Source organism: Peromyscus leucopus, chromosome 4 (assembly GCF_004664715.2).
Source record: "Peromyscus leucopus breed LL Stock chromosome 4, UCI_PerLeu_2.1, whole genome shotgun sequence".
NCBI lineage: Eukaryota > Metazoa > Chordata > Mammalia > Rodentia > Cricetidae > Peromyscus > Peromyscus leucopus.
In genome coordinates, this window is record NC_051066.1 from 104070146 (window position 1) to 104097247 (window position 27102).

At 43.7% G+C, this 27102-nt stretch overlaps 1 protein-coding gene across 1 annotated transcript in view; it reads left to right on the forward strand.

Moving 5' to 3' along the window:
• Acoxl (acyl-CoA oxidase like) overlaps positions 1–27102 on the forward strand; it is a 292744-nt gene that overhangs the window by 161038 nt on the left and 104604 nt on the right. The window contains exon 13 of the mRNA XM_037205208.1: positions 11855–11944. Coding sequence (XP_037061103.1) covers positions 11855–11944 — 90 coding nt within the window. The remainder of the gene's footprint in view (positions 1–11854; positions 11945–27102) is intronic.

Here is a 27102-nt window from a genome sequence, read left to right on the forward strand (position 1 = left end):
AACTAATGGGAAAATGGGACACATACACACACACAAAGATTCAATTAGATCCTTATCTTTAACTATACACAAAACTTAAGGTCAAGCCGGGCGGCAGTGGCGCACACCTTTAATCCCAGTACTGGGGAGGCAGAGGCAGGCAGATCTCTGTGAGTTCGAGGCCAGCCTGGTACAGAGTGAGATCCAAGGCAGGCACCAAAGCTTCACAGAGAAACCCTGTCTTGAAAAACAAAAGCAAAAGCTAAAAACCAAAAATGAAAAAACAAAACTTAGGTCAAAACTGACTGAGGGCCTAAAGGTAAGACTCCAAACAATCAAACCATCTAGAAGAAAACAACTCCTAATTTTCTTTTTGTCAGGATGTTGTATCACAGTAACAGAAAAGTAACTAATACACTAGACTAGGAAGAATGGGTGAGGTCTACAGTCAATGAGAGACTCTGCCTCAATAAACAAGTGGAGAACAGCTGAGGAAGACCCTCAACATCCACATTGGGCTGTGTCTTAGTCAGTGTTCTATTGTGAAGAGACACCGTGACCACGGCAACTCTTATAAAGGAAGGAAAGCATTTAACTGGGGCTGGCTTACAGTTCAGAGGTTTAGTCCATTGTTATCATGGCAGGAAGTATGGTGGCACACAGGCAGACATGGTGCTGGAGAGGTAGCTGGGAGTTCTACATCTGGATCCAAGGGTAGCAGGAAGAGACAGTGAGCCATGTGCTTGGCTTGAACTTTTGACAACTCAAAGTCCACCTGCAGTGACACACTTCCTCCAACAAGGCCACACCTACACCAAGGCCGCACCTCCTAATAGTGCCACTCCCTGTGTGCCTAGAAAGCCATTTTTATTCAAACCACCACAGGCCTCTACATACATGTACATGTGTACCTGCATATACATGTATGCCCTCATACATGCAAACATACATACACACAGTACACTGGACACATTCATACACATGCAGAAAAGAATTAGACAAGAGACTTAAGTAGATGTTTTGTAAGAAATGAAATAAACAAGTGTCTACTAAGCTTGTGAAAAAATGCACAACATCATTAATCATTAGGCAAATGTAAATTGAGACTACAGAAAGATATTGTCTCTTCCTAGTGAGAATGGCTATTCCATCAAAGAAAGATGGAAGCTAACAAGTGTTGGTTAGGATGTGGGAGGGGGTACCCTTGGATGTCGTTGCTAGGAGAGTAAATTAGTGTACTCATTATGGAAAACAGTATGAATGTTATCCTAAAAATCTAAAAATAGTGCCATAATATCATACAGAAATCCCACTACTGCATATGTGCCCCAAATAAATAAAACCACCTTGTTGAGGTATGTCTTCACTCTGTGTTTATTATAGCACTAATTGTAATAGTGAAGGTATACAATCAATCTATGTGTTCATCAATAAATGAATGGATAAAGTATGTTTGTATATATGTGTGCATATATAATATTATACGTATATTACTCAGTCTCAGATATTCTACTATAGTAACAGAAAAGGGACCAAGAGATGCTCCATGGTCACATTTAATGATAAATATCTTTGTATGCATGTATGTGTATACATTTATATACACACATACTGCATTTTCTTTGTCTGTGTACATGGCTATAAAAAGAATGAAAGCCTGTTGTTTTATGATGTTATAGAAAAAACTGAAGGACATTATGTTAAGTAGAATGATCCAGGTACAGAAAGACAAATACTGCATAATCTGACTCATGTAGAACCTAAAAAGTTTGTCTTAGAGAAGAGAAAGTAGGGTGTAGCTACTGTACCACTTGGGGTACTTGGAGCTTGAGGTGGTTAATGGGGATATGGTAGCAAGACACTGGTCAAAGCAACAGAATACAGCTAGAAAAGGGAAATGGACTCTTAAGAGGTTAGCTGGTGATGATGTAGTATATTCTTCAAAATGTAAGGAGTGTGAGTGTTACATGTTTTTACTACAAAAGTGGTCACTATGTGAAGTGGTGTGTTTGTTAATGAGCTAGCATTACTGTTTCACCATGTGTATATACTTAAGAATACCTCGTACATGATAAAATCATATGCTGATCTGTCCACTTAAAAAGTGAGTTCAAGAGGCTGGAGAGATGGCTTAGTAGTTAAGAGCATTTGCTGCCCTTGTAGATGGCTGGAGTTTGGTTCCCAGCACTCACACGGTGGCTCATAGCCTGCCTGTAACTGCAGTTCAAGGGGATCCAATACCCCCTTCTGACTTCCTGGGTGCCAGGCATGCCCATGGTGCACGTAAAGGCATGCAGGCAAGACAGTCATATGCATGAAATTTAAAAAAAAGAAATCAAATCTTTAAAAAAGAAAGGATGAAGTACCATTGCGGGTGGGGAATTGTTGTTTGGTGTGCTCAATGTTTTTAGGGATGGGGAGATGGCTCAGATGTTAAGCACACCCACTGGTTTTGCAGAGGACACAGCTAAGTTCTCAGCACCCATTTTGGGTGCTTCACAACTGCCTGCAACTCCAGCTCCATGGGATTCAATGACTTCTGGTCTCTGTGGGAACCTGTACACATGTGACGCACACATGCACGTGCACATGCATGCACAAATAAGTAAGTAAATAAATAAATAATTAAAACAAAATAAAAAATCTTTTTTTAAAAGGAAAGAAATTGAAATAAAGAAAAGCAAGAAAAGAAGTAAGAAAGGAAAAGGAGAAATTTGCTGTGGAACAATCCTTTTCTATACTGTGAATATGTATTACCCTCATTGGTTAATAAAAAGCTGACAGGCTGGTAGCTGGGCAGGAAGGTAGATGGGAAAGCCAAACTGAGACTGATGGGAAGAAGGAGGATGGAGTCAGGAGAGACACCAGCCAGCTGCTGGAGGAACAAGACCTTCTAGAGCACAGGAATAGCCATAAGCCGCCTGGCAAAATATAGATTAATAGAAATGGGTTAATTTAAATGTAAGAGCTAGTTAGTGACAAGCCCGAGCTATCTGCTGATCATTTACAATTAAAATAAGCCTCTGTGTGATTATTTGGGACCAGGCAGTCAGGACAGGAAATACCCAATTACATATGGCTGAAATGTGACAAAAGCTTTAAAAGGATTCTAAACACACAAATACAGAACCAAGCATGGCATCTTGGTAGTTGCCTTTTCTCTGGTGGGCTCTGTTTGCTGGCAGTGAGCAGAGACATGGCTCCTTTAAAAGACAGCTTTCTGGCGGGTGGTGCGCATGCCTTAATCCAGCACTGGGAGCAGAGCCAGCGATCTCTGTGATTCGAGCACTGGCTACCAAGTGATCAAAAAGAAAAAGAGAAACTGTCTCGAAAAAGACAGCTTTCTGGCTCCGTGCTAGTGGCAAAAACAGGCAGCTCTTTTAAAAGGCCCTACTACCAAACACGTACATGGTGTTTATGAGCAGCTGGTGACACACTACTTGGTGGTAGCGTGGACCTAGAAACTTCCCAGAGTTGGAGCGGTAAACATGGCTCCCAGAGCTGGTGGTAAATGTGCCTCCACCATGAAACTAGCCTCTCAGGGAAATGAAGGGGAGGAGTCAGCACCAGCATCCCATGATCTAAGTTACAGAGCAAGTTTTTTTGCTGATGCAGACAGTAAAGGTTACAGATGCACAGTAAGGACAGATTCAGACAAAAAGAGCCTCTAAACAAGCCATTGCATATTCAAAAAATGTGCATGGGCTTGGGAGAGAGAGAAAAATAATATATATAGTCTCAGATTTAAAAAAATATAGTTTTAAAATAAAGTCCTTAAATAGGAATAGAGTAATAAAAAATATAATTAGCCACATAAAGATGGAAAATACACAGAGTCTGGATACTGTATGTTACTATGTTGTCTTTAATTTTTTTGTCTACTAATGAACAAATGATAACTTCTGAGAGACATTTGATTATGAAAGCTGCTAGATTAAACCAACTTATATATTTAAAAAAATATATTGACTTCAAAATTTAAGTCAAAATATATGTTACTTTGGGAAAGAGATTCTGCTTTTATTTCCACAGGAAATGAGAGGCTGTGGATTCATTCTGGATTAAGAAAAAATCAAGTTTGATTGAGGAAAAATCTGTGATGGGAATGGATGGCCCAGATGATCCAATGTTTTAGAGCTCCTCTGTTGCAGTTTCCTCTGAGTTCTGTATCTGCTGTATTCAGAACTGCTTCAAGGCTGCTGGCTGAGATGATCCAGCCTCACAGAATACTCCAGCCAAGACTTTACTATTATCCTAAATTTTCTCAGGGTCTCTCAAAGATTATTAGTGCCCCTAATCAACAGGAAGTAGTTTAGAGAACTATGCCCACATTCCTAAAATATTGGTTATAAATGTTTACCATCATTTAGGAGGGTTGGGTTACAAGTTGTTATTGGTAGTGGTCAGGAAAAAAAAGCTGAACAAAGGAGATTAGTTCAGAGATCTCATTCTAAGGAGGAAACGGGAGATACAGAAATAGGATTAAAGGATAGATTATTGAATCTACTTTAATCCAAAAACCAGCTATTAATCTCAGGATATTTTACATTGGTATGGATTTTAGTTTATTGATACTAACTTAAAGTTAAAGTTATTTGTGTTATGCTGTATGTATGTTTCTACTCTTGCTTAGGTATTATACAGCTCATTTAAAATGTAATATATAATTAATAAATATAGATTAATAGTCATCTATAATAAGAAACTTATAGTCATGTTATTTAGGTTTTCAAGGTCATACAAAGATATATTTCAGTTAGATAGGTAACCTTCAAACACTTCAAAGACCTATAGAATATGGCATTTAAAATGTTTTAGGAACTTAGACATTTCATGACAGTGAGATACATCTGCTCCTGGCAGCACCAATATACTCCAGAGAAGATGGTGGACATCCAAGAAACTCCATATGGAGTTTGCTTTCTTTGTGGCAAAAGCTAGCCTGTGGGCAAAGAAACTGCCCTTGCCTCAATTGCTGACAGTTACTGTTCAAACTGAACCAGCAGGATGTAAGAAAGGAGACTGCTAAACTTTGCCAAGACAAGATAGGACAGTCCTTCAAAATTTCCTGCTTCACAGGAAAGTCTGTCAGATATGCTAGGCCTATAGGCTAAAGATGGATGCCCCAATGTTGCAAAGGAATTTTGAGTGACTGTCCAGACAGCCTGATGTCCCTGTCATTAGGTAACATTTCATCCTTCTGGGGTCTTCGATGGAGTTGAAGACTAAATACTTATAATTAGTTTTCCTTAGTTATAACAGAAAGTAAATTAGATACAAAACTTTAGACTTACCAAGATAAGATAATTAAATATTTTCTCTATTTTTGCCAAATGCAAATGAATTGGGCATTGTTACTGTAATTCTTACTTAATAACTGTTTTTGTTGTATATAGTCTTACTATATTAAGGTAAAAACCTTCCTTTTTAATTAGACAAAAAGAGGAAATGCTGTGGAACAATCCTTTTCTATACTATGAATATGTATTACCCTTATTGGTTAATAAAAAGCTGACAGGCTGGTAGCTAGGTAGGAAGCTAGGTTGGAAAGTCAAACAGAGAATGATGGGAAGAAGGAGGGTGGAGTCAGGAGAGATGCCATCCAGCTGCTGGAGGAACAAGACATGCTAGAGGACAGCTAAAGCCACCAGACATGTGGCAAACATAGATTAATAGAAATGGGTTAATTTAAATGTAAGAGCTAGTTAGTAATAAGCCTGAGCTATTGACCAAGCATTTACAATTAATATAAGCTTCTGTGTGATTATTTGGGACTGGGCAATCGGGACAGGAAACACCTGATCACAGAAATTAGAAGGGAAGTGAGAAAAGGGGAAGAAAAATGGGAAGTGAGACACTTGACATAAATGGAAAGGGGAAGCTAAAGAAGGGAAGTGTGTGTTGGGGGGACATGAAGTAAATGAGCAGATGGGGGAATCCAGATAAGTAGGAAATTTGACTTAAACAAAACTGGGGAAATAAATAAAGGAAGTGAGAACTGTGATGTACATGGGGGTAGAAATGGACCCAGATGTGAGGCATGGGAAAAGGGAAGTAAGAACTGTGATGCATATGGGGGTGGAAAAGGAGCCAGATGTGAGGCATGGGAAAGGGGAAGTGAGAATTGTAAAGTGTATGGGGGTGGAAAGGGACCCAGATGTAAGGCATGGGAAAGGGGAAGTGAGAATTGTAAAGTGTATGGGGGTGGAAAGGGACCCAGATATGAGGCATGGGAAAAGGGAAGTGAGAATTGTAAAGTGTATGGGGGTGGAAAGGACCAGATGTAAGGCATGGGAAAGGGGAAGTGAGAATTGTAAGTGTATGGGGGTGGAAAGGACCCAGTGTAAGGCATGGGAAAGGGGAAGTGAGAATTGTAAAGTGTATGGGGGTGGAAAGGGACCCAGATGTAAGGCATGGGAAAGGGGAAGTGAGAATTGTAAAGTGTATGGGGGTGGAAAGGGACCCAGATGTAAGGCATGGGAAAGGGGAAGTGAGAATTGTGAAGTGTATGGGGGTGGAAAGGGACCCAGATATGAGGCATGGGAAAGGGGAAGTGAGAATTGTAAAGTGTATGGGGGTGGAAAGGGACCCAGATGTAAGGCATGGGAAAGGGGAAGTGAGAATTGTGAAGTGTATGGGGGTGGAAAGGGACCCAGATGTGAGGCATGGGAAAGGGGAAGTGAGAATTGTGAAGTGTATGGGGTGGAAAGGGACCCAGATATGAGGCATGGGAAAGGGAAGTGAGAATTGTGAAGTGTATGGGGTGGAAAGGACCCAGATGTGAGGCATGGGAAAGGGGAAGTGAGAATTGTGAAGTGTATGGGGGTGGAAAGGGACCCAGATATGAGGCATGGGAAAGGGGAAGTGAGAATTGTAAAGTGTATGGGGGTGGAAAGGGACCCAGATGTAAGGCATGGGAAAGGGGAAGTGAGAATTGTGAAGTGTATGGGGGTGGAAAGGGACCAGATGTGAAGGCATGGGAAAGGGGAAGTGAGAATTGTGAAGTGTATGGGGGTGGAAAGGGACCCAGATGTAAGGCATGGGAAAAGGGAAATGGAAACTGAGAAATATGAAAGGGGAAGATTGAGAATGTGCGATAAATAAGAAATGGGGACCTAGATAAGTCAGAAATCTGAAATAGAAATGGGGAAACCAGACGAGGAGGTGAGAAGTGTGAGAAGGGAAACAAATACAGACGAGAAAGGTAGCAGGATGGAGGAATTGAGAAAGGAGGAATACAAAGTACAAGAAACTGAAGCAGGAGATAAGGAAGCGAGACCTGGAAAGTGAGCAAACGGAAGAAATTAAGAAAGGGGGTGAGGGAACTGTGACGTGTTGAGAAATGAGAAGACAAATACAAAGTGAGAGAGGAACGGGCAGACAAGGGAGTCGAGAAATGAGGAGGAGAGGAAACACCTCACCCAAGGCCCCTCACACACTCTTCTCTGCAGGGAGGGGCTGGTGGCTGGGCCGTCAACGGGGTGTGGTAGGTGGAGAAGAAGGCACACATCCTGTGCTGTCTAGATCCCAGCACCAGCCGTCCTGGGTGGTTACTCAGGGCAGGAACCTGCGGGGACAGAGGCACGCTGGTGGCCCCGATAGAAACGCAGAGTCCGCGTGCGGTGGACACGGACTAAACAAGGAGCCGAGGGACAGTGGCAGAGGAGCTGATCAGAGAACGTGCAGGGATCCCCTTGCAGGTCTCAGGGGACGGAGGGAATCCTACTCCAAAGTGCCAGGGAAGGGGCAAGGCCAGAGTGGTCAGAACAGAGTGGTAAACCTCACTGAACTTCAACCTTCTCATCCCTCCAGAGCAGTGGTGAGATGCGAGACATGCTGGACCACACAGCCCATAGTGCAGAGTTGATGCTTGGGAATGGCCTCTGGGAACATCCGTGGAGCTGGGTTTTAAGACTTGAGGAGGTCTCCCTTGATTGTTCCTGTCGTGGTCCATCATATCCCTCTTCCCTCCAGCTGTGTGACGCCAGGTTTCCATCCTAAGCCACAGCCTCTGGATTGTTCTTTCCCAAGCATTCATTTATTTCTGGTACTGTAGATTGTTATTTTCCATTTCTTCTTTTTTTCCTTTCTTTCTTTATTCATTCATTTATTTCTTTTGACAGGGCTTTGCTGTATACTGCAGGATGGCTTTAAGTTCTGGGAGAGTCTGTACCACCATGCCTCCTCATCTTTTCTCCTTTTGATTTTCCTTTGTTTGTTTGTTTGTTTGTTGTTTGTTTCTTTCTTTCTTTCTTTCTAAAAATGGGGATTATTTATTGCTTTTAGCAACCAATAAAATTTTTATTTCTTATTACTTTTTATTTTTAATTAAAGACAAGCAAATAATTACTGGGAAACTGAGATTCTTTTTCTAAGTTTTTAGTCTCATTAATAAAAGAATTTAAAAATTGACTCAAGGAAATTCAAGGATAATTTTATTAGAATTTGAGAAAACAACAACAACAACAACCAGTAAAGGCAAGCTGGAGATCTAAGCAGCTGTCAGGAGGGGAAGTAAAAAAAGTCATGGCTTTTAACTTAGCCACAGAGGTCAGAGAAACACTGAGAAAGCCCTGAACTTGCGTAGGTGTGCCTAGCCGCAGACCTCACTTCAGAGGACGATGAATCCAGGCTCTGTGAAACTGTCATGTGAACAGCCTATTAAGAACAGAGAAATGGGGTCTGGAGAGATGGCTCAGCAGTTAAAGACACTTGCAGCTCTTGTAGAGGACCTGGATTTGGTTTCCAGCACCCACATGGTGTTGACTCACAACTACCCCTAACTCTAGTTCCAGAGGGTCCAATGCCCCCTTCTGGCCTCTGTGGACACTGCATGCAGGTGGGGCACACACACACACACAGGCAGATGACACTCATACACATGAATCAAAAAAAATTTTTTTTTCTTATGAAAGGAAAAGTGAGTTTGAGAACAGGAGTGGGTTAGTTAGCTGAGGAAAGAGCCCCCAGCATGGCCCCTTTAAGAACACCGCCTCTACTGTTTGTAGTGCTGGACTTCTTCTTTGCTTTCTTTCTTTCTTTCCTTTTCTTTTTTTTTTTTTTTTTTTTTTTGTTTTTTGAGACAGTATTTCTCTGTGTAGCTTTGCGCCTTTCCTGAATCTCACTTTGTAGACCAGGCTGGCCTCGAACTCACAGAGATCCACCTGCCTCTGCCTCCCAAGTGCTGGGATTACTCTACCATCGCCTGGCTGCGCTGGACTTCTTAAACATGTGTTCCACTCTGCTCCTTAGCGGAAGCTGATAAGAAAGGGCTTCCAGCCTTCCTCTGCAGACTGGCTTTTTTAATGAGCTAATCTTGAGGCATCCTATTCTCATTCTCCTGCCACAAAACCCTTTATAATCATTTGTTCCCAATGAATTTTGGACCTCAAATTTAGAATTTAAGCCACTCAGTAATATGGCTGCAAAGTCCCTTTTAGGAAATTCAGGGCACTGTGGGTCTTTAAGCTCACATGCACTTTATGTTAGGTTTTTCTCAGCATGGCTAGCTTCTAAATAGGTCACCCCAGATGTCCTAAGGATTTAGTCTTCGGTGAGGCCTAGCCTTCCTACCCTGTTCTGAGGAAATTAGGTTGTGTACACAGGATTGGTGATTCCAGAAAAGAAGAAGGACCAGAGCTCACACATGGTGGACATTGTATTCTTTTTGCTCTCTCATTTCCAGTTGTCCAAAAGCCCTGAGAGGGCTTCTGGCCAGGATATATATAATATATAGTATATAACATGTAACATGTAACATATAACATAGCATATAATATATAATTCCTCAGGTCTGAAGGTACCCCCAGAACATCTGCAATCATCACACAATTTTATTTCCCTTTCTAAGCAGATGAGACATTCAAAGAAGGGACTCTGAGCTAGGAAATAAATAAATGATGCTCACGTGAAGACCTGATAGAAGAGGGACCCTTTCACGTTCACAGGACGCTGGGGCCTGCCCACTGAGAGACCGCTGCTGTCTGTGTGAGTGGATTAGGCCCCTCTCTCATTACAGTCTCCATCGGTTACCCGGCTTCCAGGGCAGGGTAAAGAGCCTACTTCTTCTCTTTCACCGCGAGAAAGCAGAGGAAAATGCTTAGGAGAAAAACAACAGCCACATTGTTTCTTCAGCATTGTGTGTCCTGGATGTTGTCAGCAGTTGTACTTCTTAGGTGTAGCCTCCGATCTTCAGCACTCGGGCAGTGAACTATTTCATGTTCATCTCTTTTTCCATACCACACCATGTGAGATACTTCTAGAACACTCCAGGAACATCCCCCAAGCTGTCTATCTTCATCTGTAAATTGGGGGCGCTGTCCATGTCACGGGGCTCTTCATGTGAGGACGGATGAAGGAAGTGAAGTGAAGCAGAGTCATGTGACGCCTCAGCAGAGGCTGCAGTGATCGTCCCGTGTGCGGTGGAATCGAAATGATGAAACTGAGTCAGCCCAGGGTGGGACGGTCAGGAGACATATTACTGACTGACTTCTCGTGTTTGCCAGCAGGGTAGCTCAGCCGTGTGTGTGTGTGTGTGTGTGTGTGTGTGTGTGTGTGTGTGTGTGTGTGTGTGTGTAGGGGAGATAAAACTTCTCCAGGTTGGAAATGTTACTGATTTATTTATCCACGAATAGGGTTGGTTTACTTTCATGAAAGTCATTAAGGATTCTAACAGGCTTCTGAAGAACCTTTGCTTCTGTTATCTGTGAGTGGTAACACCTCACAGTGTGACACTGAGGAGGAGAGTGGTCTATGTGCCCAGTCTTAAAGGGTAGTTCTTCCTGCAGGGAGCAGGGCGGATGTGCACAGGTTTTCACAGTTCTATGAGCAGCAGGATCCTGGGTGTCCAGGCTTCTAGGAGCTTCTGTAGCCACTTTCAGAAATGAGGCAGGTCCCCCATGTATTGAGGGTCTCTGAGATTCAGGTGTGTTATTGGCATGTAACTACTCTTCTGTGGACGTGTGGCTCTCATGTGGCTTAAACATTTTAACAGAGGTGAAAGCCCGTCTTTCCCTATTCAGAGCTGATGTGCAGACTGCAAATACTATGAGAAGTAACAGGATGGTCACCTCTGATATGACAGGTAGGCTGGAGGGACAGCAGGCTAGGGTCTAGAAATATAGGGAGAACCCTGAACTGAAGAAGATTGAGGGGTCTTGGCAGGGAAGAGCTCTTAGGCCTGAGACAAGCCATGATCCCCTCGTTTTGCTTGGACCCGTACCAACATTTTCCTGAGGGACCAGTTTTTCATGGGAGGAGACAGCCAGCACTTGGATAATTGTGGGTTACTACTTTTGAAATAGAATTTCAGGAAGTGAAAAGGAGGAAGAGGAGGAGGAAGAGGGGCAGGGAGGGAGGGGAGAGGAAGAGGCTGAAGAGGAGGAAACAAATTAAAGAATAAACTTACAATGCAGAATAGTTAATAATATTAAGACGTGAATGTCCGTGTGAGACTTTTATCCTGCTGTCCAGTAATCCTCAGAGTCTAGTGGCTAGCTTTTGGAAGGAGCATTTTAGGGTGGAGGTGCATCATTCTCCTGAACACATTGGTGTAAGTCACTAGTAGAATTCAGAAAAGTTGGAAAACAGAAAGAATATTGGTGTAATTAATTGAAATCTTTTGGTTAAATTTGAAATGACCACTTGTAGATGCTTTACTGTCAATAAAGATAATACTCAAAATAGTCCTTATGACCTCGAAGGTAATGTGATAGATCAAAATTATTCTGAGTAAGAGTTATGTGGCTCCTTTATTCTCCCAGTGTCCTGTGTTTTTAATTTCAAGTAAACTATCCTTTCTATATAATGATGAGATTGAAAATTTAAATTTCTCTCTTTTTCCTCTCCCTTCTTTTCTCCTCTTTTTCTGCAACAGGGTTACATGATGGAAAACCGGATCTCAGGCCTGAAATGTGACACCGATGTGTTTGTGACCTTTGAAGGTGACAACGTCGTCATGCTTCAGGTAGGATTCGGGACACGTTTATCCATTTTAAACAGCATGGTTTCAAGACCAAGAGTTATCCAAAGAATATGAAATGTTCTGTACGGTTTATCTTTATCTGAGATCTCCATTTAATCGGCAGATGTTTTCCTGTTAGGCAGCTGAACAGGAGATTGGGTTATTTCTCTTCTAGGTCATCTTTGATGTTGAAATATGTCTTTGTAGTTTCAGAAAACTGCAGGCATGTTCTAACTCAGATGTTTCTACTAGCAAGGCTATTCCAATAGAGTATGTGGGCCCTGGAGAAAAACAAGGGAAAGACAGAATGCTAAGTCACAGAAGGCTGGGCTAGTCCGCCTCACTAGTCAACACAAATCCGTATCAGGACACATTGGGACACTGTTCTCTTTTCAAGTTAGCGCATGTTGCAGAGCATGTTGAAGTCTCATTGTTGGAGAAAGAACGAGAAGGTGTGCATGTTGCTGTGGGACTATGTGTGATTCTACCCTGGACTCTACCCTAATCATCACAAACATGGAAGAAACAAACAATACATTCTCACCACTACATAATTTATGAGAGTAATGAATATCAGCAGCAAAATGATTATGTAAATCATACTCTGACCACTCTACAGGGAATTATATATCACCTTTAAAATTGTGCTTGCAAGCAGTTCTGCTTCTAACAGAAGTTTAAAACTTGTGCTAAGTAAAATGTTATAAAATTGCATACAGGATATAGTGGTTGTGTTTTTAAAAGAGAATAATGGATGCTGGTTGAGTCGGTGAGTAAAATCCTTGCTGGACAATCATGGAGACTCAAGTTCAGAGCCCCAGAACCCATACAAAAAGCTGGGCAGGTGTGACGGCTGCCTTAACCCCAGCACACGGGAGATGCTCCCATAGCTGAAGGACCATAGGGCCGCCATGGGACAAGCAGGGTCACTAAACTAGACAAAATGGAGAGCTCTGGGATAAGTGAAAGACCCGGCCTCAATAGAGAAGGTGGAGACATCAACCTCAGGCCTCTGCACGTGCCATATGTACTCCCACATACATATGCCATCACTCCCCACATACTCCATGTCACTCCCACATACGTACATATGCACATGTGCACTCCCACATACATACATATGCACATATGCACTCCCACATACATACATATGCACATATGCACTCCCACATACATACATATGCACATATGCACATAGAATGCACTGTGCACTCCACATACGTATATGCACTGTGCACCACATACATACATATGTACATGTGCACTCCCACATACGTACATATGCACATATGCACTCCCACATACGTACATATGCACATGTGCACTCCCACATACATATGCACATGCACTCCCACAACTATGCACATGCACTCCACATACGTACTGGGGGCTTGTGGTCTGTCAGTGGAATAGCCGCATCTCCCTGGATCCTCTCTCTTAATAAGTCAACATCCTGGATAACACCCAGCAAACAAGCAGGGTGTCACTGAAAGGGGAAGAAGATACTGGCTGCCTAGGGACCTTGGGGCTTGAGACATGAAAAGGCTATTATTTCCCCAGGTTTCTAAGAAGCACGGACAAAATACACTCCAAACGAAAGATGCTCTCATAGCTGAAGGACCAGGAAAACGGTGGCCGAACAGTGGGAAAACTTGATGTCCACTTTGAATCAGTTAGGCACAAGGAAAGGAGACCCTAACCTTCTTCCTACCCCACCCACCAACAATTTCAGTGGGTTCAGGCAGGGAGCTGATGTGTGTTTCCCATAGCCCAAGGAAGTAGGTAGTATAAAATGGTAGCATCCATGTCTCTACCCAGTGACATGCAGGGAGCTAATCTCTATTCTTCCCATGGAAGCAGAGAATGCTCGAGATCTCACTTCAGGTGGGTACCACTGGAGCCTGTTGTCAATGGAGCCTTTGTATCTACCAATCAGGTGATGAAAAATGATGCTCACTCTCGTGTCAGCTGTGGGAATGAGGGCCAATCATCTCGAAGCTTTCCATCACTGTGACAAAATGCCCAAGAAGCAGACTGTAAAATAGGAAGGGTTTATGTTGACTCAGTGTCAGAGATTTAGTTCACAGTCTCTTGGCTTCATTGTTTTGGGGCTGTGAGACACAACATCACAGTAGGGACCATGTAACAGAACACAACTGCTCACCTTGTGGGGACTGGGAGGCAGGGAGTGAGGGAGAAGGAACAGGGGGTAAGATATAGACCCCAAGTACATACTTTCAAGGATCCACTCCCTTCTCTCAGGTTCAACTTTATCACCAATAGCCTACCAAATTTTGAATTTATCAATGAACTAATCCATTGACTAGTCCAGAGTTTTCATGATCCAGTCACTTCCAAAGCCCATCTGGTGGCAAACAAACCCTTAGCACATGGTATCCAGTGGTATTTTCAGATTCAAACCACAGCTTGCACCCCTCCCTCTCAACCCCAAAATGGTCAGGTGGGGGAGCTGAGCACCAGCATCCCTTGGTCTCAAAAGAGGGAAATGATATGAGTAATACTCGGCTTTCTCCCTTCATCCGGACAGAGAGCTGAGTCCCTGTCCTCACCCAGCATCAATAAGAGGCATAATGAGGTGGTGGAGAATGTGACCAATTGGCACTCTGTCTCCTTGTTCCCAAGCCCAGGCGGTGTAAATTAGTGGTCCATTCTTGTTAGGACAATATTGAGGGAATAAATGGAAAGAGGAATGCACTTAAGCAGGGACCTTTGGAAACTCAGAATGAAACAGGAGTTCATTCTAATATCCAAATAGCCTGGATACAAGCAAGGCAAAAAAGAGCCTCACTTGTCACATGACAAGCCAGGAAAACATGAAGGAAATTCGAAAATCAGCAGATGCTAAATGAAAAGAATCGGAATTTCATGACAAGGGTTTAAAAGTAACCAACACACACACACACACACACACACACACACACAAACAGCTTCTATGATAATAAGAAGGGAATTCCATAAGAAGGGAATGAACAAGCTGGAAACTCAAATCACAAACACATTAGCATTTATAGTTTTCCAAAGGAAAATGAAATATCTTGATATAAACCTAGCAAAACATATATAAGATTTATATGTTCAAAATCATATGTTTTCCCAGAAGGTATCAAAGAAGACCTAAATGAACGTAAATGATAAAAATAGAAGACTTTTAGAAGGAAATAAATGACTAGGCATGTAGCTTGGTTGGCAGAGCGCTTGCCTGGTATGCTGAAGCTCTAGACTTAACGCCCAGCGTGGCATGAACTGGGCATGGTGGTGTGCACCTGTAATCTCAGAGCTCATGAGAGGCATGGAGGCAGGAGGGTCGGAGGTTCAGGGTCATCCTTAGCTTATATCATAAGTCAGAGGCTAACCTGAGCTACAAAACACTTGTCTCAACACAACACAAAACAGAAAGTGGAAAGTTCATGAGACCTGTAACAAAGGAAGAGGACATAGACTTGGCATCAAAAGCGTAATTCATAAAAGAAGAACCGATAAAAACAGAACTATGTTCGCCCCACCTGTTGCTTGTCTCTGATTGATTTCTAGGGATGGAAAGTGCTTTCTGCTCCCGGGTTTCCAGAAATTTCTCTGTTTCAGTTAGGACCATCAAAGTAGGATGCAGTGCAGAGGGAAGCAACTGCCTCACAACTGCCGGCTTCTCAGTGGGTCCCTTCCTTCTCAGGGAAGGCTGCTCCAGTCAGCGCTGTCTGCCAACGCCATCTTCACCGTCCTTAGCTAGGGATTGCCTCTGGAGACCATGCAGCTTGGAGACTCTGGGCACACAGCAAGGCATGCTGCGGGTGTCTTTCTGGCGTGTGACCGATGGCAAGCTGGCAGGCTGACCCCTCCCCAGCATCTGCACTGTCAGAAGTTTCATAATTCTGTTATCAACCACAGCATTTTCAGCTCACTTACTTGAAGACGAAACTCCCAATTCTACCATGTTGGGTGGCTGTCCCATAGGCTTTAGAATTGCTGCAGCCTTTTCACATGTCCCTTCTGAGAAAAATGGTTGGCTTTCTGACTCTTCCATTATTTTCTAGGGCAGTGGTTTTAGGCTCTTAATGAAATTTAATTACACCCTCCACCAAATCCAATTATGATCTGAATCCATGAAATCCCATTAGAACTTCCTTTTGCCTCATTAGGTATACACCAAGACAGATCCCTGCCTAATCCACCCTGGCAGATTTCCTAAATAATGGCATCCAGAGACTTTGCATATATTGTTTATTACCCTGAAGTGAAAATATGCAAAACATGCAAATGAACCACAGGGAACTTGCTTAAAGACCAAGTGGGGGCATTCTGTTCCTACCTGGGTGGAGGGACTTCTGTTCTAGACACTCTGCTTAGGAGCTCTGATAGAGTATTGTCTGTTCATAGGAAGATGCCTTCCGTGACCCCGTGAGTCCTGTGATCCACAAGAAGAAACATTTTTTCCCAGCAAGTGAGAGGTAGCTTGCTGTAGCCCTGGGCTGCTGTGGGCAGCCATGAGCACAAAATTTCCCTTTTGTGTTTTTGTTAAAATACTAGATTTTAGGGCTGAAGAGATGGCTCAGCAGTTAAGAGTCCTGGCTGGCTGTTCTTCTAGAGGACCTGAGTTCAATTCCCAGCACCCACATGGCAGCTCACAACTGTCTGTAACTCCATTCCCAAGTTACTAGACACCCTCATGCATGCAAAATACCAATGCACATTAAAAAAAAATAAATACTAGGTTTTAGATTCATTCAGGACAGGGACTGGGCCAGGCTTTTCTTGTGCAGATTGGAGTAGCAACATTTTTTCCCTGGCCAAAGTGATCCATGCTGCAAATGGCAAGGTTTCATTTCTTCTGTAGCTGAACAATATCCCATTGTATACACAAACCTAGTTTTCTTTGTCTACTGATGGGCACAGAGGTTGATCGCGTGTTTAGCTGTTATGAATGATGATGCATCAATACTGGCACGCAGGTGTTTCTTTGGCATGCTGATTTCATTATTGGATAGATACTCAGAAGAGGGAGAGTTAGATCAAATGGCCATTCTGGTTCTGACTTTTTGAAAGGCTGTTATGGTCGCCATAATGACTGTGTGAAAATGGTTTTTTTCTTCACCCACCCCCACAAGCATTTTTTTCTGTTTTGTTTTACTATTAGCTACTCTGGATGGTGAGCTAATAGCTCACTATAGTTTGATTTGTCTATCCCTATGACTAATCATATTGAGTGGTTTCCATGTATTTGTTGGCCGTTAGAATCTCTTCTAAGAAGTGTCTATTTTAAAGTCGAGTTATTTGGTTTGTTTTTCTGTGAGTTCCCTCTGTATTCCAGATGCTAATCCTTTGTCAGATGGACAGTTGGTGAATGCCCTCTCCCATTCTGTGGGCTGTCTGTTTACTCTGGTCTATTCCTTCTGCAGTGCAGAAGGTTTTAGTTTAGTACAATCCTTCTTTATACTTTCCCCATGCTTTTAAGGTCAAATCTCCAAAATCGTCACTTATACCATTACGTTAGAGTGTTCCCTTGTATTTTATTCTTGTAGCTTCATAGTTCAGAGGCTTAAATTTAAATCTTTGATCCATTTTGTATTGATTTTTGTGTAAGAGAGACAGGGGCCAAACTATCCCAGTTTGTAGATGATATTATTCCTTGTATGGAAAAGCCTGAAGACCCCACCAAAGGTGCAATGGGGCTGATGAACTCAGTAAAGCTGCAAGATAGAAAACCAACACGCAAAACTCTAGCATTTCACACATCCACTGACAAGATTCCTAAGAAAGAAATCATGAAAGCAGACCTATTAAAATTAGCCAAAAGTATAAAAATAAAGTGCACAGGAAACGTTGAACAAAAAAGGCCTTTACCATAGATATCACCAAACACCAGTGAATGAAAATGAAGACGATGTTAAAAACTAGAAAGCACAGCCATGCTGGTGGTGCACTGTTAAGATGTCCCCGGAGCTCAAGGAGATTTACAGATTCATAGTACTCTCCATCAATGTGGTCCACAGAACTACAAAACAAAAACAAAAACAAAAAAACAACAAACACCCCCCCACACACACACTTAAATTCATATGCAAGAAATCTTGATCACAAATACATCTCTTCACCAGATTTCACAAGGAACATAAACAGTAAGGCACAGACATAAAGCCAAGGTAAGAAGGCAGAAACCCAGAGATAAATCCAGTCATCTGCAGCTGACAGAGATGCCATAAGCTGAGAGAAAACACAGTGGAGAAAGAGCAGCCTCTTTGGTAAATGGGCAGCCTAGGTAGCTAGGCACACAAGAATCAAGACCTTAAAAGACAATGGCTTCCTGGAATTTGCCCAAGTGGAGTCTGTGTTTAGAAATACCTGGACGGCAGTAACGCGGCAAGCCCAGGAAACATTCAGTCTAAGTGAGAACAGGAAAGCAGCGGGATCAAAGGGTGGCTGCGAACAGGAAGTGGTTTCTGTTCAACAAAGAGCACGAGTAAGAAGCCGGAAGGTCTTAGCCATGTGATGGGGAAAGCATGTGTTCCTTCTTGTAATGAGTGAGAAAGAAGAGAAGCCCAGTAGACACCAGGACAAACAGGCTGCACTGACGCGCACTCCAGAGCACACGAGAATCTATCTGACCTTGGCACCTTCTGCTGGCTTGACCAAAACTACCAAAGAAGAATTGTCATTTCTGGAATGAGACACTGGAGGCAAAGCATTGAGTAGGAGCCTTTTACTTTTTACTTAAGATTCTTCGTTTACTTTATGTGATTTTGAGTTTTTAAGAATCAAGTATGCTTGAACTACAGTCCTTCTCTGGACACGACATGACTGTCACAGCCATGAACTCCCCATAGCTGTGGTGACCTACACAAGACCTACACAAGATCAAGCCCGCTAAAATTTCAGCATAGATAATCTCTGGCCCCACCCCTTACAGGGGAGCTATTTTTGGCAGTGGATAGTGTCTGGGGGAGTAAGTATCATTATTTTTTGAGGGTATGATTACAGGTAGGTTTCCCATTACTCCAGTGGAAGGCCCCACATTCATGCATATATGGGCAGTGCTAACTGGATTTACTGAGTTATCCAAAAAAACAAAAACAAAACACATGCACACACAAAACAAACCCAAAACAAAGACATGCAGTTGATAAGGCACATGTTGGGGAAAAATATGGAGGAATTGGAGAGGGAAATGAAGGATATATATATATATATATGAATGAAATTCTCAGAAATAAAGAAAAATTCTAAAAATATGTAGTTCCTTCTTGAAACTTAAAAAGTAGGGAAGGAAAGAGAAGGATTGAAGATTAACAGACAAGAAGTTCTTTCCAAGGGGCCAAATCTATCCATAGATGTCATCTATCATCTATGTATGTATGCATGCATGTATGTATGTGTCCATCCATCTATCTATATCTCTCTCTCTCTGTCTGCCTGTTTGTCTGCCTGCCTGTCTGTCTGTCTATCTCTCTATTATCTATCTATCTATCTATCTATCTATCTATCTATCTATCTATCTATTATCTGTCTGTCTGTCTATCTAATCTATCTGTCTGTTTCTATCTATCTATCTATCTATCTATCTATCTATCTATCTATCTATCTATCTATCTATGCATCCATCCATTCATCCATCCATTCATCTATCTTTTAGCCTTACTTATCTCCTCCCTCCATAGTAGAAAGAATTTGAAAATTTTCCCCAGATAAGTAAGACATGGTGAACTAGAATTGATATCTTTGAGGCCAACCTGGAGTGGAGTAAGGGCTGTACCTTGATCTGAAGTTCTGGAGTTCCCTCTATTCTAGGGAACGCTGTAGTGAATCAGAACGCAGTTTCACAGATGCCGGTCCTCTGACTTTGGGTGAGTACAGTGGCTAGCAGGTGATGTTGAGGGACCCAGCATTAGGACAAGCATATCCCCCATATCAGAAGGTGGGACCAGCTCAGTTGCATAGCCCATCTAAAGGGCTGAGATCTGGTTGGCAACAGTATCTGGACTGGTGACCACTGTTGTGGATCATAGCTCCTGTTTTCCTGGAAGATCAGCTTCCTGCCTCCTGGAAGGCCAACAGACCCACAGAGCTGACCCACAGAGCTGGAGGTGGGGTGGGGAAATAGTTTAGAGCCTTCCCTCAGATCTACAGATGAGAGACATCATAGAGATACCTGTAATGTGATAAAAGGAGAGTAGATAAAATTAAGAGTAGATAAGAGGTGTGAAATAAGGGTGTGTAAAATGAGGCCAGAGAGGCCTCAGAGCCCTGGCTAACAGATGCTGGAAAGCCATGAGAGAGTAGGGCAGCCAGAACTGTGCCTGGGACCAAGCTACAGACTTTAGAATGATGGGGGAGCCCAAGTTAGGGTGATGGCATGGATACATAGAAGGATATCTCCAAGATCTGTTTAGGGGTAGGGTTGATCCCAAGCAATTCCAAATGTGATCATCCTCTCTGGGAACTAGAGGGACTTTGGAGCAGTTTTTTCAAAAGCTGACCAAGGTAGTTTGAATAGGCATTGTTTTTCTCTTTCCAAGTCCATTGACCCGCACACAAAGCTGGTACCCAGTTCTCAAAACCAGATGTTACATCGTCTAAATATTTAAAGCTCCCTTCAAGGATTCCATGTGTGCACTTTTGGAGAAAGAGAGCCTTCCAAATCCAAGTCACTCTTTTTTCTTTGCTTCTCTGCTCTCCAGAGAAATGCCTTCACTTTCTACACAGACTACAACAGTTCCGCAGTGAAGGTTGATGTTAGCATTGTTGCACAATTGATGCCTGTGGGTCCTTGACAAAAATGTGTTAATTGTGTATTTTAATTTTGATGATAATCTAAACAGAAATAGTCTAAGTAGGGTATGTCAACTGTTAGAATAACAACCATCCAACCAGGGAGTCACACGAGCTTCTAGCCTTTGTCTTTGTACATGGTTCCCTGCCATCCATGAGACCTCCCTTGATCCATGGGGTAAACATCCTGAGATCCTTTGTCGATGCCTAAAGCCATGAGTCATACATAGAATACCACCCCTTGGCTATGCTATTTGTTCCTGGACACACACACACACACACACACACACACACACACACACACACACCTGTGATGAGATTTAATTTATATGTTGGGTTCAGTGAGATTAGCTAAAAATGATAATAGCACAATGATAATGATATACTATATATAATAGTTATTATCAAAACTTAAGACTATCTGTGGAATTTTCCATCTAATACTTTCTGCAGACATAACCATGGGTAACCAAAATCTCAGACAGTCTGTGAGTGAGGGAGGACGGTGGGATTTGTCAGCTATCTGTACCATGCCCCACCTTGGTCACTGGAAGCCAATAAAGGGAGAAAAGACATAGGTTCAATTTAAGTGAAAAAAAGTGTGTGTGTGTGTGTGTGTGTGTGTGTGTGTGTGTGTGCGCGCGCGCGCGCGCGGCCAAGGAAAGCCAAGGGACAAGGGACAGCATGGTGTGTTGCTGTAGGGAGGGCTTCACAGGCCACAGAGAGGGTAAGGAGGTAGGCCTCTTCCCCAGCCAAGAGCAAAGTGTCTGGAGTTCGGCCACAGTCTAGGAGGGCCAAGTTTCTGCCACAAAGCAGTTTACCCCTTGCTAATTGGGCAGTCGATGTGAGAGTCATTGGTGTTTGTAGTGTGGCTTGTATTTAATTTTATCATTTATAGTTGGACAGATCTATAAACATAAGGTATTTATATATAGTTTTACATTTGAGCATGTTTAAGTAACATAATTTGAAACAAGTAAAGTCAACATTGCAGGGGAATTTACCCTCCCCACCCCCAGGAAGGTTTCCACATTACTCAAGTTCAAGAAAACTTGAGAGGATTTGTTTTCAGCCGTCTCCTAGATGTTTATTTCTTTGTCACAGATTTTAGACTTCATTTGCTTTTGTTTTGAGTAATAAAAATTATACACATGTAACATTGGAGTTGTGATCATAGCCAGGATTTGGGTGTGAGGGAGAACTGACATTTTCCTGAACACAGGGACCTGATGGAAGTGAGGGACATGCCCATAGGGGAAGCCTGGGATGGGGTGGGAGTCAGGATGAGGAAACTTCAGTTTGGGAGGGGATCTCTTTTGCTTTGGAGAGATTAGTCTGAACCACTTGCTAGAGGGTCTATCAATCAGTACATTCAGTAATGTGGCTAAAACCATCCAAACACCTATCATTCTCCATGGGGACCCCGGGGACAGCACTGTAGCCCATCTGTCCTTGAGCTTCACTGAACTGACACTGTCATAGTTTCTGGGTCATTTCGTAGGTCTCAAGGCAGCCACCTCAAATCTGGAGGAGGATGGAGCCTCAGGAAGTCCCCCACCCCCATGAATCCTTCAGCTGGATTCCTCTCTGGTCCCTTTGAATGTCACAGTGCACATGTCTGAGTTTTGAGCTTTGACTTCACAGAAGGCTAGGGATGAGGATGAACATTTTCTGCCTCTCAATAGGACAGGGTTTGGACCCAAACGGCAAATCTGTGGGGTGTAGAAGTACTGAGCCAGCTGATGGTGGAGCAGACCTGCTCTGGAGCTGGCCTCCATGGCCAGCCACACAAAGCGGTTCTTTAGGGTGGTAACAGACTGGCAGGACTGCGGGCCAAGGCCACACTCCAGGCGCCTCGTGTCCAGCTGCTGTGGGTCCTTGGAAGATAACTGAATGATAATCTCTACCTTCAGGGTCAGGTGTGTCCTTTAATAATTGCAGCAGGCCCAGGAGGCTCAGAGTATGGTGGGGAGCTAGAAAATCTGAGGTCCCTTTTCTTCTTCCTAGGGGACTACAGCTCCTGCTTAGCTCTTGCTGATAGCTGTCCTGGGGAATGTGGGTTCAGGCTTTCCAGAATTTACAGAGTCTCCAATGGCGAGCGCAGTGATTTTAATGTGGAATGGTTGCTGGCATGGTGGTATCAAAACGGGCTTATCTACCAGGAGGGTTGAGAGCCACCCACACAGTAGGCATAGGCCTTGGCTCCAAACTGATAATCCTCCTAGAAGTTTCTACTCTGAACACTAGCTTTGGACACTGATGGAAGAGATTGGTGGCGCCCTGGGGAAGGCAAGGGACCAGGATTGAGCCTCACAGGTTCCTGTTCTTAGATCCAAGACATTCCTGGGAGATGGCCTCTTGTGACTGTAAGTCCCCTGAGTTGGCAGTGACTATAAGAAGTACAGAGAAGGGGGTACTGGAGGGATGATGCTCACTTGGGCTAGACAGCCTGGCTCTGTTTTATCACATTGTGAAATTTCTAGTTTGTCCTTTTCCTAGAAAATGGGGGCATCAGCTACAATATACACAGGGTTGTATGTATATTGTACTCTGTGTTGCCATAGACTGCTGGGTGCAGAGCATGAAATGCAATTATGCTGTAGTGTGGCCGTCCTGTGCATACAAGCTCTGTGTCTGCCCCTACACCAAAGATGGTGTTGGTTTCTGTACGGTGAGCTGGGTTAGTCACCAGAGAGTGCACCAGTCCGTCTCTGGCAAGGGTGAGTCTGAGCAAGTCCCGTGAAGGGGTGCTATATGGCCCTGCTGTAATAGTGTAAGATATGAGCCACATGGTGTGGCAGGCCTCAGAGTGTATGTGGGAAATGGAAGGGGCCAAGGGAATGGAGGAGAAGACTAAGGAGGAGGAGGCCTGGGCAAACTCTCCGAGTCTGGCCTCTACTGCACACAGCACTGCCCACAGACCTGCACATGCAGACACGTCAAACCATAACTGCCACGCTCCACTCAAAGAGTCTACATCAGACGCTCCAACAGGAAACAGCAAAGGCACTTTTCCAGAAGCCTCTCTGTCCTCTGAGGTGTTCTTCCCACAGCCCCGGAAGTATTTCCCACCCAGCCCAGATAATGGCGTTGTGAATGGGCGGAGCCTCTCTATGTCTATGGTGTTGGGACCTGTTGTCACCCGTCACCCCCATGCCTACTGTGGAGCTGTCTCTGCCATCTGTCCGGTACTCATCTGTTCCTGGATTCTGTATGAACCCCCGCTACCTGTCACTATGCCTGTCACATAGTAGGTGCAGTTTAATAATTCTTTAAAATTATTAAAGGTGTGAACCCTGGTTTGAGTTCCAACCCTTGCCCTTCCTGGCTCTGTGACCCTGGCAAACCACTTGAGTTGTCTTAGCTAGGAGATCAATTCCCAAAGATGCCCAAGCGGGAAATGAGCTTTCTGTCTAAAGAGGTTTAGAACAGAGCCCAGGTAGGTGCTCAGAGGAAAAGGCTGTTACCATCGTGAGTGTCACATAAAGAATTAAGGAAAGAAGGAATGGAGGAAGGGAGGGAGGTTAGTTCTCTGCCCTCTAAGTTCACATCAACTCTCCCTCCTCCATGAAGTGCCCTCTGCCCCTCCCAGTGGAAGGATCCACTCTCCCGTCCTTGGGCTTCTGGGCCTGCCTTGTCCTTGCTGGTGCATCATGGCTTTGTCCAGTCCGTTGTGCACATGCCGACCTCTCAAGGTTACACACAAGCTCTCAAGAGGCACATGTGTCTCATTCATCACCGTAGTCTGCACTAAACATGAGCAGTAGACATGGTGCACACAGTAGGCGCTTCATCAATGTGGTAGACTGAAGGAGAACGCAGTTAACCCGCAGTTCATTTAACTGGGAAGAAACGGAAAGTAAAAGGTAAATTGGGTCCAGATTTGGCTAAAAATCACCAAATTTCACCACTCCCATTCTCTTGAAGTGTGCATTTCTGCTGAACTCAAACAACCGCTTCCCTCCTCCTAAAAAGTCAAGTACAGGTTTAAGGGTCAGGAATTACTCAGAATCACACAGGTTGGTTTACCTGTTAACTTCGAATCACCTCAGCTCCCTCCTTCCCCTCCCTTCCTTCCTCCTCACCCTCTCAGTATTTTCCCTCCTCTCTGTCCACCCAGAGGATTCTGAATGTTCTCCTCAAAGAAGTCTTGCCTGGGTCGGTGACCCGGCACCCAGGAGAAGTAGATGGCTATGGTGTCCGATGAAGAGTCATACCTCCTTGCTCTTTTCTGATCTCCACACACTGAAGTGGCCTCTGAACGGCACCTTGGGAGCCTCGTGTCTCTGCTACTGCAGAGAAAATTATAGGATACTCAGTTCCACGTGCATTTTGAGTAAGAACAAATGACGTTTTAGCATACACGCCATGCAATGTTTGGGTGTCCGAATGTTAGCAAAGGAATCCTACATTCTCCGTGACAGTTCCAACTAGAACTCCCAGGGCTAGGGCCAGCCTTGTGGGGTGTGGCCTAGGCAGCAGCACAGGACCCATGACAGAAGGTCCCCACTTGGTTTTCTGTTCTCCTGTCACCATCTAGAAGTCAGTGAAGGACTCCTCCTTTTTATTTTGTGTCTGCAGCACTGTTTGGGCCTCTGAAGCCACAGTACTACTTCTTTGTATGACTTCGTCACCAGACACAAGGCAGACCAAGTGCAGACTGAGGCCCTCTGTGCTGCCTCTCCTCTCTAGGGGTCATCTGCATGTTTCTCCTCAGAGTCATAGTTTTCTATTCTAATGGCTCCCATGTTTCCACCTTGGCAGCAAACCCTCCGTGTGACTTTGAATCCAAGCTCACTGGACCTGGCAGGACCCACTGAAATCCTTAGCATGTGGAAATGCAAGGTTGCCTCATAGATGCCTTGAAAAGCGATTTGACCTAAAAAAAAAAATATTGGTGTTATACAATCAGTGTTCCAGGATGCATGTGATATTTATTATAAATGTGTGTTTCTCGTGTCGTCTTTCTGTACGGTTACTCACACTCATAGTCTTCATTGTTGGCTATAGATTATCTTAATTCCTCCTGTATATGGGCTTTTTTAAAAAAAAAAAAAAAGAAAAAAAATGATGTCTGCTCTGGCTCTTCGGTCATTCCCAAGTTCTAAGAAAGGACTCTTGGGTAGGCATGCAAGAAAATAGGGTACTCACGTTTAGGACCAGAGAGCCGTGTAAGTGGCCACACACGTAATCCCCAGACAGAAAGTTTCACAACCTTCCTGAGGGGATTTGGTATAAGGACAACACCAGACCTGGCCAAAGATGTAACCATTTGTATAAAAAAATTCATTTTTATAAAAGGATATATTTTAAGCCAGGTGGTGGTGGTACACGCCTTTAATTTCAGCACTTGGGAGGCAAAGACAGGGGCTGGGGTGGGACCAGGGGCGGGGGCCAGAGCCAAGGGCAGAGGCAGGACAGGGGCAGGGGCAGGAGGATCTCTGTGAGTTCCAGCACAACCTGGTCTACAGAATGAGTTCCAGGACAGCCAGGGCTACACAGAGAGAACCTGTCTCAATAAACAAACAAAAAACAAAAAGGGGAGAAAGGAAAGGATATATTTTTTAAATAATGAAATTTCTACTGTGACGAATAAATTTGTTGCAGAATTTCCTGGTTTTGAGAAGCACTATTGTCACATCTGAGGTCACTTTCCTCGTATGTATCTCTCCACACTACTTTACTTTTTGTAACTTTTTGTGACTCTGTGATGGTTTTAAAATGGGAAGGTATAAAAATAGTGTAAATACGATAAAATATAAAACATATTCTATTCTAGTCTATTCAGGAACGTACCTCACGGGTAGGAATGCTCATTTTAGCTTTTCTTGTCTCAGGCATCTGACCTGTCTTGGCCTTGTCTGCTATTCTGTCTGATAAAGTGTTCAATCTAGAGGCTGTAGCCACTGTATCTCTAGCTGAGAGCTTCTATCGCTGATCTGGGTATCAATCTTGACTTTCTACTAACTTGGATTTAGGAAGCACCTGGAAGATTATCAAAACACACCTGGGTATACCTATGAGGATTGACCAAGAGGGTACACCCTTGACTGTACCATCCCAGGGGCCGGGCACCCGGATGGAATGACCAGGGGAGATGAGAAAGTCGGTTAGTGAGATACTCTCTGTCTCTGCTTTCTGGCCACAATGATGCCTGCGGCCCTGCTAACCTACTATGCCCTCGGTGCGGTGAAGCTGGGAGCCCGAGCAGACCCTCCCACTACTTTGCTGGATATTTGCCACAGTGACCAGAAGGTCTCCTAACACCAGGGAGCCACCGGCAGTGCGAAATAACCCATTTGAAAAGCATATCGATTTGTCTCATGACCTAGAAAAGGAGCAGAGACCCCCAAGGGGGTTACCTGCTTTTGTGGTGCTAGCCA